The sequence below is a fragment of the Lithobates pipiens genome, unplaced genomic scaffold, assembly GCF_037356315.1.
Source record: "Lithobates pipiens isolate NorthernLeopardFrog02 unplaced genomic scaffold, aLitPip1_a1.2 Scaffold_30, whole genome shotgun sequence".
Taxonomy (NCBI): Eukaryota; Metazoa; Chordata; class Amphibia; order Anura; family Ranidae; genus Lithobates; species Lithobates pipiens.
In genome coordinates this window covers 81,170,099-81,182,498 of record NW_027507791.1, presented here as the reverse complement: position 1 = coordinate 81,182,498, position 12,400 = coordinate 81,170,099, and the positions used below count along the sequence as shown (strand labels likewise).

The window sequence follows — 12,400 nt, the reverse complement described above, 5'->3', positions numbered from 1 at the left end:
AAAAAAAAAAAAAAAAAAAAAGCGAGCTCCTGTTTCCTTATGGCAGGTTGAGCAGCACAGTGCTTGTGCTATCTAATCTGCCCCTCTCTAATGCCGCATACACACGATCAGAATTCCGGCCAGAAAAAGACAGATGAGAGCTTTTCAATCAGAAAATGCGACCATATGTATGCTCCATCGGAATTTAGCTGTCCGAATTTCGGCCAGCCAAAAATTGATAGCATGTTCTCAATTTTTCCGACGGAAAAACTTTCTATCGGTAATTCCGATCGTGTGTATGCAATTCCGACACTCCAAAAACGACGCATGCTCAGATTCAACTACGAGACAGAAGCTATTGGCTACTGAACTTCCTTTTTCTAGTCACGTCATATGTGTTGTACGTCACCGCGTTATAAATGATCAGAATTTGACGTGACCGTTTGTAGGCAAGACAGCTTGAGCCGAATTCCGTCGGGAAAACCATCAGAGCTTTTTCCGACGAGAATTCCGATCGTGTGTACGCGGCATAAGATGTAAAAAACCTGGCTGATCTTGCCAGTTCCTGTGTCTGACCATGGTAATCATGGCTGTTGAACCCCAATTACCATGGTCAGTCTTTATGCCTCTATGTCATCCGCAGCTCTCCTCTGTCCCCCTCACTCCTCCCTCCCTGCCCGTCAGCGCAGTGTCTGTGTGTCTGCCCCCCGCACGCTCCCAGCCGCTATTCGTAGTTAAAGAAAAGTTTAGTGATTGTCACTGGCAGCCCCTCTGTGTTATCCTGGCATAATGCACTTTGTAAGTGTTTTTTTCAACCGCTTCAGCCCCAGAAGATTTGGCTGCTCAATGACCAGGCCATTTTTTGCAATCTGGCACTGCGTCGTTTTAACTGACAAATGCGCGGTCATGCGACGCTGCAACCAAACAAAATTGTATCCTTTTTTTTCCCCCCACAAATAGAGCTTTCTTTTGGTGGTATTTAATCATCTCTGCGGTTTTTATTTTTTGCGCTATAAACAAAAAAAAAAGCGTCAATTTGGAAAAAATAAATATATTTTGTACTTATTTGCTATAATAAATATCCCCAATTTATTTTTATTTTTTTTAAAAGTAATTTTTTTCCTCAGTTTAAGCCAATATGTACATATTTTTGGTAATAATAAAAAAAAAAAAAAAAAAAAAAATCGCAATAAGTGTATATTGATTGGTTTGCGCAAAAGTTATAGCGTCTACAAAATGGGCAATAGATTTATGGCATTTTTATTATTTTTACTTGTAATGGCGGCGATCTGCAATAGTTATCGGGATTGCGACATTATGGCGGACACATCGGACACTTGACACATTTTTGGAATGACTGACAATTATACAGCGATCAGTACTATAAAAATGCACTGATTACTGTGTAAATGTCACTGGCAAGGAAGGGGTTAACACTAGGGGGCGATCAAGCGGTTAACTGTGTTCCCTAGTGTTTGTTCTAACTGTGGGGGGAGGGGACTGACTATAGGAGATGTCAAATCGTGGTTCTTAGCTAGTAGGAACTCACGATCTGCCTCTCCTCACAGAACAGGGATTTGTGTGTTTACACACACACGTTCCTGTTCTGCCTTTCATGCCTGCGACTGCTGACCACGAGCATTGGCAACCCCCCAGTGCAGCAGGTGCGCGCCCCTGGCGGCACGAGCGCCAGCTATCCCGTTTATAGGAGCCGTCGTACAGCTACGATGGCTCGCGGCATAGTGCCGACCTGCCGTGGTATAATGACGATGGCTGGTCGGTAAGCGGTTAAACAAAGCCTCTAAATACCTTTTTTCAGCTATATTCAGGCCAGTCCCTCAACTCCCGCCTGCTCTGCTACTCTGATCCAAGGCTGGATGAGGGGGGCCAAGCGGCCATGTGACCTCCCAGGCTGATGTCAGAGGGAGATCTCAACCCCTCCCACTTTAGCCTTGGATTGGAGTAGCAGAGCGGGGTTAACATGACCGGCCTGAATATAGCTGAAAAAAGGTTAAGGGCTTTGTTTAACCACTTGCCGACCAGCCACCTTACTTATACTGCGGCAGGTCAGCTCTCCTGCATGTACCCGTAGGTCTGTCCATGCAAGCGAGATTGCCGCCCGCGATCGCTGTATACAAGGGCAGAACTGGGATCTGCCATTGTAAACAAGGCAGATACCCGTTCTGACAAGGGATATCTCAGATCTGCTGTTCCCAGTGATCTGAAACAGCCATCTGTCATGTCCCAGGCAGCCCATCCCCCCTACAGTTAGAACATGCTGAGGGAACACATTTAACCCCTTGATCGCCCCCTAGTGTTAACCCCCGTCCCTGCCAGTGACATTTATACATTGGTTAGTGCATTTATATAGCATCGATGTAATAATGTCATAGGTCCCCAAAAAGTGTCATTTGGGGGTCAGATTTGTCTGCCGTGAAGTGGCAGTCTTGCTAAAAAAAAAAAAATAAAAAAAAAAAATCACAGATCGCCCCCATTACCAGTAAAAATAAAACTCCATAAATCTATCTCATAGTTCATAGATTTTGTGCAAACCAATCAATATACGCCTATTGTGTTTTTTTTACCAAAAATATGTAGAATACATATTGGCCTAAACTGATGAATACATTTTTTTTTTGTTTGTATTTTAGCAAAAAGTAAAAAAAAATGGTTACTCCTGTTTATAGTGAAAAAAATAAAACCCGCAGAGGTGATCAAATACCACCAAAAGAAAGCTTTATTTGTGGGGAAAAAAAGGACATACATTTTGTACAACGGCACACAAGTGCGCAAATGTCAGTTAAAGCAAAACATGGCCTGGTCTTTAAGGGGGCAAATCCTTCCGGTCCTTACGTGAATTAAATTAAATTAAAAAAATTAAAAATTTTTTTTAAATTAAATTAAAAATGCATTGATTACTGTGTAAATGTGACTGTCAGTGAAGGGGTTAACCACTAGGTGGAGCTGTAGGGGTTAAGCATGTCCTAGGAAGTGATTCAAACTAGGGGAGAGGGGCTGTGTGTGACACGTCACTGATCACCGCTCCCAATCACAGGGAGCGGTGATCAGTGTCACTAGGCAGAACGGGGAGGTGCTTGTTTACATTAGCATCTCCCCATTCCTCCTCACCGTGAGACGATCAAGGGTATCCCCGCAGACATAGAGTCCACGGGACCCGCGATCACGGAGCTTCCGGCGGGCGCGTGCACCAACAAGCCGCCTCTTAAAGGACAACGTACAGGTACGTTAATCTGCCTGTATGTGCCCTTCTGCCGCAGTATGTCTGCGTGAGGCGGTCGGGAAGCTGTAAAAAAAAAAAAAAAAAAAAAAAAGTACAGAGTGCATTATGCCTGGATAAAACAGAGGGGCTGCCAGTGATTATTGCTGAAAGGCAACAACCACTTTAACTTGTGATCTGCCGGACTTGCAGCTCATCAGCTATCCTTATTGTCAGTGTAATTTATGTGCGGCCCATTCCCAGGAAGGTGAAAAGCTTGAACACCATTGGTTTAGTTGTAATTTAAATGCAAATAAATGCTATCCACCTACTTCTGGAGCGAGGTATTCTGGCGTACCGCAGAACGTCTTCATAGTCGCCCCATCCTTTATGCCTTCTTTGCAGAGACCAAAATCTGTTATTTTTATGTGTCCATCTTTGTCCAGCATAAGATTTTCCAACTGAAACAGGAATAGAAAAAAAAAAGGTATATTAAAAAAAAAAAAATAAAAAAAAAAAAAGAGAAAAGTGGAGAAATTGTCGCCATGTGTTACTTTGACATTCCACACACACAATCTAGCAGGCAGATGTTCCGCTCCCCCACCCTTACCTCACATCTGTCTGGCGTGTTACCTCAGATAACCCCCGGCAGTAAGTGCAGAGGACTCCGGTGCATAACAAAACACCAATTCACGTCTCCTGTTCAAAGTGCTTCCAATGAGGGAGGAGGACGAGGGCTTTATTTATAGCACAAGACAGGTAAATGGAGCACTTCCACCGAATCTCATTACACATACACTTTGACTTCAGTGTTTTGTAAACACGCCGCAACCAGTACAAAACATTGGCCTAAAATCCTGCAATGGATGCCAAAAAAACGATGAATAAAGGTCAGTCTTAAAGACTGTCTAAGGGACGGCCTGCATGCGCTGCTGTCATCCGTTATCCTTAAAGGGCAAACCCAACTTATCCTTTATTATACGGTTTAGAACCGCAAGGACCGAGCCTCTTTTTGAGATTTGTTGTTTGCTAGAAAATTACCTAGAACCCCCAAACATTATACATTTTTTTTTCTAACAGCCCAGAGAATAAAATGGCGGTCATTGTAATACTTTCTGCCACACCGTATTTGCGCAGCGGTCTCACAATTATAAAATAAGACAACTGTAAAGTTAGCCCAATTTTTTATTTTTTTTTGTGAAAGATAATGTTACGCCGAGTAAATGGATATCCAACATGTCACGATTCAAAATTGCGCCCGCTCGTGGAATGACCACAAACTTTTAAACATAAAAATCTCCATTGGCGACATTTAAAAAAAATTCTACAGGTTGCATATTTTAAGTTACAGAGGAAGTCTAGGGCTAGAATTATCGTTCTCGCGCTATCGATCGTGGCGATACCTCACATGTGTGGTTTGAACACCGTTTTCATATTCGGACGCTCGGCGGGACAGGGCGCGAAGAAAAAAACATATTTTTTTCTTATTTATTTTACCTTTTATTTAAAAAAAAAAAAAATAAATACATTGTATCACTTTTATTCCTATTATAAGCAATGTAAACATCCCTTGTAATAGAAAAAAAAAAGCATGACAGGACCTCTTAAGTATGAGATCTGGGGTTAAAAAGACCTCAGATCTCATATTTACATTAAAATGCAAAAAATAAATAAAATTAAAATTTGGCTTTAAAAAATAAAAAAATAAAGTCCCTTTAAGAGCTATGGGCAGAAGTGACATTTTCACGTTGCTTCCACCCTGCAAAGTTATGGAGACGGGTGGGGGCCATCTTACACTCACTCATATCCATGCCCAGGCAAGGGTGAAGATCCGATCGCCGCTGCCGACAGCTCCGGTTAAGCAGCAGAGGGCACCGGAGCGTGGCGCAGTGGCGTGCCCTCCTCTGCCACCTCTGATAAAAGTGATCTTGCGGTGAATCCATCGCAGAGACCACTATTATTGGAAACCGGACCGCCAGCCAAACAAGAGGATACCGGGATTATGGCAGCTAGCTGCTGCCATAACAACGATATTCCTCTTCAAAGTAAGGACGTATATTGGCGTGCAGCGGTCTGGAAGTGGTTAACGATGCAAGCATTGCACCCAAGCCATATCTCTTTCAGAGGCCTCTCAGCTCTGTCTGGGGGATGGTCCGCTAAGGAAATCCTTGTCCCTTTTCTACAAAGCTCTACTAGATCTCCATGCGCAATCAGAACCTCCCTTCCTTTCCAAATGGGAAAAAGACCTTCAGGTCACTTTTACGAAACAGCAAAAAGATAGGATTCTCTTTTCCGCTCATAAATCATCGATATGTAGTAAGTACCAGGAAACCACTTACAAAATCATGAGACGATGGTATAGAACCCCATCTGTACTAGCCAAACTATTCCCACAATTGAGCGATCGATGCTGGAGATGCGATTCCCACAGGGGCACACTTTTACACATCTTCTAGGAATGCCCGGGCATCTAGCCATTCTGGCTGCAAGTCTTCCAATTGATCCACAAATTTAAGGATATCTCAGTGTCCGGAGACCCTGCAGCAGTTCTTAACCTGACCCCTCTTTTTTTTTTATTCTTTTCCATTATTTTTTCTTAAGCTCACAAACTGATGCGCTTTGTCACGGCCGAACACAGTTTAGGATATAGTCCATCATTACTAGTTACTACTTTCTCAAAGGTTTTGAAATCTTTATTGATTGCACAAAACTACTTTTTTCAATCCTATAAACAGATAATGTTAGATTGTGGTATTTACGCTGACTGTTATTACCCCAACTGTGATATAGCATGGCCATTTTACCTGTAACTGTCATCTTTTGTGCATCTGTCAATAAAAAGATAATAAAAAACAATGCAAGCATTGCAAAATGTAGAACCGCGTTTAATAACAAATTCGCTTTATTGAACCTTTTTTTATGACCTCTTTTTTCTCGTGCCAGCATTCCAGTCCAGTGTAAATACTGCTTTGTTTACATTCATACTGTCTGCACATTATCTCAAGACAAGACTAAGGCGGGTGTTCTATCAGATTACCACTACCTGTCAGATTGTGTAACGGAAGGGACGTTCCAGCCAAATAAATGATCAGACTGGTTTGCTAATCTGATAGAACAGCTGCAATCAGAAGCAGCAGCGGACATCTTACTACACCTACACCCAGCTACAGCTTGAGTTTCAGAGTAATTTTAGTAATAAAGTTAATTTATTAATAAATAAATATAGTGTATTGATATCTTTGATGCCGTTAGGATGTTTAAAGAGGAGTTTCCCTTAAAAAAATAAAAATCAGCAGCTACAAATACTGCAGCTGCTGACTTTTAATAATTGGACACTTACCTGTCCTAGGGTGCGGCGGCACCGGCATTGCAACTGTGGGCACCCGGCTGTGGCTTTACAGCCAGGCACCCACTGCGCATGCACGAGCGGCGCCACGATTGGCCGCGCAGTCATCTGGGACCTGTCACGTGTCCCAGGTGACTGACAGGAGGGAAGGGGAGGGGCTGAGCCCTTCCTGCGCTGAGGGGAAGTGACGTCAGGAACCCAGACACTGAAGGAGGCAGACTACGAGGGACCCCCTAGCAACAGGCATTTAGAAGCGAGTTAAAAAAAAAATTCCAAAAGTTTATTTTATTTTTTTAGGAATTTTAAGCATTTTTATTTTGTGTGTGGAACACCACTAAGTTTTAAAGGCTAAAAAGGTTTAGCGCTGTGCAGTGCAGGGTGTACCAACATGGCCTCCGCCACCTTCCTACTGCTTGGCGACCAGCTTCTTTCAAAATGTAACATTAAAACAGTATCACACATGTCAATATACTATATTTATTTATATACACTCACTTTATTGCTAAAATTACTCTGAAATTCAAGATGTAGCGGAGTTTAGTAAAATGTCCGCATGGGTGTTTTATCAGATTACCTCTACCAGTCAGATCGTGATGTGTTTTAAACACATAGCACCGTGGAACGCATAGCATTTTTTTGGTTGGGACGTCACTTTTGTTACATGATCTGACAGATAGCAGTAATCCGATAGAACACCGGCCATAGATTGAGTAAATGTCTTTCCTGAAACAAGACAGTGTTGACAGGGGAATCCCTCCCTCCCGCCAAGCCATTGTATTCTCCCGGCGGGGTGCAGGGAAAGCTGCCCTCGCCAGCAGAGAACAGTGTCTATTGATAGCAGCTATAACAGCCGCTTGCAATAAATCGCATGTAAAACCCGGCAGGCTGGTTGCACCAAAGTTCATTGATCGATCACTGGTCTGAATTCAGTTCCTGCTGAACTGGCCAAGATTCAAACTGTCTATGGCCGGCTTAAGACTAATAAGGAAGGCAGCTGCTCCATATTGCAGCTTGACTGAATGTGTTCACATCAAGAAGCACACAGTATTGATTTATACGGCACTGCACTCATGCAATCACCCCCACAAATACTGTAGCTGCTGACTTTTAATATTGCCTGCCTTGCGTCTTCACAGCCGTTTTCCTACTGCACATGTGCGAGGCCCGCTGCACTTTGTGAAAGGGCGACAGTCTTCTGGGACCTGTGAAGTGTCCCAGAAGGCTGTAGGGGAAATGGCGAACTTCTGGCTCAGTTTACCACCTGTCAAAACCAGGTACCCGCTGCCCCCTCCTCCCAAAAGGGCAGACAAGCGGAGCTTCCCCTTTTAAATGAAGCTCTGCTTTGGCAATAGGCTGCCTTCTACCAGCAGTTAGATTTATACTTGGTGGGGAAAGCCAAGAAATCCTTGTAGGTGTGCATTTTGCTTTAGGCTGCTTTCATCCTGCCTGCAGAATAATTGCAGGAAAAATGCATATGCGTTTTAGATTCCTTTCTAATGTGTTTTCCAATTACTTGCACCTGTGAAAATGGACATGTGACTCAGAAAAGCAAATTGCTGTGTTCCAATGTTTCAATGGAGAGCTGCGTTTTTGAAAACCGCATCAAAGATGTAGAATGCAAGACTATTCAAAACACACTGCACCCACAGCTCAGTGGTGTGAAGAGTCCCCATATAGGGTCACACTGATACTAGTATCGGTGCCGATACCGAGTATTTGCACAGGTATCGGTACTCGTGCAAATGCACCGATACCTGAAACCGATACTTTCAGGCTCCATTCTTTGAGCTGCCAGTGGGGATGAACAAACCTTCCTCTGTTTAACCCCTTAATTTTCTCTAATGAGCCTTAATTAACTCCCTATTTTCCTCCATTATTAATTTCCTGCTTTTTTTGTTCTCGTCTATTTTATAAACCTTAAATCTTTTTTTTTGTTTACTTTGTTAGTGAATATTTTCACACATATATATTAACATATAGTTACATATTTGACTTTAAAAAAAAAAAAAAAAAAAAAAAAAAAAAAATTAACCACTTTCCGACCAGCGCACGACGATGTACGTCGACAGAATGGCACGGGCAGGCATATTGGCGTACAGGTACGTCCAATATTCAATGCCGCCCTGCCATCGGGAGCGCGCCGCCGGCGGCGCGCTCCCGCGCTGGTCGGGACCCCCGTGAGTCCGGTCGCGGGACCCGCGGACTCCATCGCCGCGGGCATCCCCGCGATCGTCTCACGGAGCGGCCGAATGGAGGAAATGCTGAGTAAACAGCATTTCTCCATTCTGCCTAGCAACTAGTGACGCTGATCTCTGCTCCATGTGATTGGAGCAGAGATCAGTGTTCACTAAATGAAAGCCCAACCCCCCCACAGTTAGTAACACACCCCTAGGAACACTTAACCCCTACACTGCCACCCACTGGTTAACCCCTTCACTGCCAGTGTCATTTACACAGGAATCACTGCATTTATATAGCAGTGATTACTGTATAAATGACAATGGTCCCAAAAATGTGTCAAAAATGTCCGAAGGATCCCCCACAATGTCGCAGTCACAATAAAAATCGCTGATCGCCGCCATTACTAGTAAAAAATAAATAAAAAATTATTAATAAAAATGCTATAAAACGATCCCTATTTTGTAAACGCTATAACTTTTGCGCAAACCAATCAATAATCGCTTATTGCGATTTTTTTTTACCAAAAATATGTAGAAGAATACGTATCGGCCTAAACTGAGGGAAAAAAATGTTTTTTTCTATATTTTTGGGGGATATTTATTATAACAAAAAGTAAAAAATAATGTGTTTTTTTTTAAAATTGTCACTCTATTTTTGTTTATAGCGCAAAAAATAAAAACCGCAGGGGTGATCAAATACCACCAAAAGAAAGCTCTATCTGTGGGAAAAAAAAGGACGTCAATTTTGTTTGGGAGCCACGTTGCACGACCGCGCAATTGTCAGTTAAAGCCACGCAGTGCCGAATCGCAAAAAGTGGTCTGGTCTTTGACCAGCAAATTGGTCCGGTCTGAAAGTGGTTAAAAAACAAAATCAATATATTTCATTTGTAAATTACTTTTCAATGCTTTGTACTATTGCTGATAGCTGAAGTGTAAACAAAACAGTTGCAGTAGGTATCGGAAATTGGTATTAGCAAGTGCTAAAAAAAAAAAAAAAAAAAAAAAAAAAAAAAAAAAAAGAAGAAGATCGGTACTCAAACTCATTGTAAAAATAAATAAATAAAACACACACACACACACACACACACACCAACAACAAAAAATGTGCATCCCTAGTCCCATAGGAAACATTTTTCTTGCGTTTTTCTTACAAGGTAAAATAGCAGGAAAAACGCATCAGTGTGAAATGGCCCTTACACAATTGGCTAGCTGGAATCTAATGGGATTGAGGATAAGCAAGGTTAAGCTAAACCTTTTTTTTCGAAGCAGTCAGATCTGTTTCACCAGTGATTACACAAGTGCAGCGCAGCAGCAATCATCAGCATTAATAGATTACATTGTTTTTCTATTATCATTGAAAGTGAAAGCAAATGAAAATCACAAATTTGGGCTGTCTCCAGAAAAGTGAGAGAGTAAATCTTCCAATTTGGACACTAGGCCTGGGTTCCCTGAATTGACAGGGATTTCCTCTCGCTTATTGTTTTGGCTATGGGACAGGAAGTGATAGGACATCTTCCCAATTGGGCACAGGGCAAAAAATAAACCAAGAGGGGTTATAACCCTCTCTTACTCTATTCTAAAATGAGTGTGTGTGTGTGTGGGGGGGGGGCTATAGTTCTACTTTAGGGTAAAAAAAAATCTTGAGCCTTTAGAACCACTTTAAGGGTGGTGGTTTGGGGCATTAAAACTGAGTATCAACTGCCTATTTTTATTGCCCCCCCCAACCCCAAGTGTAAACTAGACCTCATCTTCCAGACTCTTAGCACGTGCATGTGAAATTTGTACACATGCACAATGAAAACTGTATCTGATGCCAGGTCCTTATAAAACATGAAATGAGTGGCTACATGAGCAGCACATATGGTGCGGCATTGTGTGTAACACATTATGTGTCCTATAGGATCCAATGGTGCCCCCGGCAATTTGCGCTAAGCTCTCCCTTCTGGTACTCAAGTCCATTAGCCCCTAGCCTCTAGCCAACAAAGCCAGCAAGGTGCCTAATCAGATTCTGAACATTGCTACATCCGACAGATCTGCGATGGAAAAGGGTCTGACATAACACAGAACGTGACTAAAACAAAGCCAACAAGACATCGGGTTACCTTTAAATCTCTGTATACTACATTTTTTTCCGAGTGAAGATAATCTAACGCAGAGACAATTTCTGCTCCATAAAACCGGGCTCGATCTTCGGAAAATATACGTTCTCTTGATAGATGAAAGAATAACTGAAAAGAAAATTAATTCATTAGTAATCCATTCATTCCAAACCTACTAAAATAATAATAAAAACTTTCTGTTCTAAACTAAAAACGACTTTAAAGAAGACAAAACATACTGTGTATTACATACATAGCTGCCTAACGAATTTATACAATAGATTTTTTTTCCTGCAGTTTAAGCTCAAGTGCCAGATTGCTAATCTTTTTTTTATTATATGTGTGAATGAAATCTGCTGGATATTAAATATTCCCATCACCCGATGTTAGGGGTTTATAATCCTGGTTTCTATGTATAGTTTGTAATTATATATGTATATGGGCCAGCCATATTTGCTCAGTACATATGTAGGTTCTACTTCCTACTAAATGAATGCTACAGGGCTTGTGTGCCTTACTGATCTTCATCTTCCCGAGGGTCCACTTCCAGAGTATCTGGCTGAATCTGTCGAAAATAGAAACCCTGCAGTTTTCAACGATGCGAAACACCTACAATGCTCCTGGTAGCATAAAGATCATGTGATCCAGGCTGCCTAGGCTTTGAGTCACAGGCGGTGGCTCGAGATTATGTTTTTTGGTAAAAAGCTGCTGTTTTTTTTTTCCCTTTGGTCTACATTTATCATTGAGTGCTTATTAGCACTCACATTTAAATTCATAATTACATTTTTTCAGCCTAGTTTAAGCCAACGCTTTTTTTTCCAGCTTTGAATAGATAAGAAATCTCTGACGTGGAATAAAACTAATTTTAGGCCTAGTAAAAGTCATGTGTATCTGTGATGCAACACATCGGGCGGAGCCGGGTGATGTCACTTCCTGGCTCGGCTAGAGCTCTTTGCTGGAACACTTTTTACGAGCAGTTTACAAAATGTTTTTAATGTGAGTGGCTTTAACCAATACTGATATATTCCACCATGGGTAGCCCTCTCTGATTTGTTTGAGGATATTGTCTCAAAAAGACCTCAGATCTTATATTTACACTAAAATGTAAAGATAATATAACTTTTTTTTTTTTTTAAATATGTCCCTTTAATAAGCAGAAGTGACGTTTTGATATCGCTTACGCCCTGCAATGGTATGAAGGCGGGTGGGCGCCATCTCCCCCTCACTCATCACCATACCACATAGGGAGAAGGATCCGATCCCCTCCATTGCTACCAAAGGCTCCGGTAAGCGGCGGAGGGCACCGGAGCAAAATCGGGAGGAGGGTTGAATCCGCCACAGAGACCACTTTTATCTGAAAGCCGACCGCCTGCTGAAGAGGATATCAGGGTTATGGTAGTTAGCTGCTGCCATAACAATGATATTCCTCTTCAAGGTGCTGATGTATAACGACGGCGGGTGGTCGGCAAGTGGTTAAGGTGATCGAAATCCCACCTTGATTAGTAGGTGTGCATTCTGCTCTTGGGTTTTGGCAGATGTGTAGCGCTTTGCCTTGTATACCCTTAGAAAACTAACAATT

General features: G+C 42.2%; 1 protein-coding gene across 3 annotated transcripts in view; it reads right to left on the bottom strand.

Moving 5' to 3' along the window:
* AKT1 (AKT serine/threonine kinase 1) overlaps window positions 1–12,400 on the bottom strand; it is a 261,968-nt gene that overhangs the window by 64,877 nt on the left and 184,691 nt on the right. For all 3 annotated transcript variants that reach the window (XM_077464503.1, XM_077464501.1, XM_077464502.1), the window contains 2 exons: window positions 10,825–10,950; window positions 3,529–3,657 (listed from right to left, as the gene is read on the bottom strand). In XM_077464503.1, coding sequence (XP_077320629.1) covers window positions 3,529–3,657; window positions 10,825–10,950 — 255 coding nt within the window. The remainder of the gene's footprint in view (window positions 1–3,528; window positions 3,658–10,824; window positions 10,951–12,400) is intronic.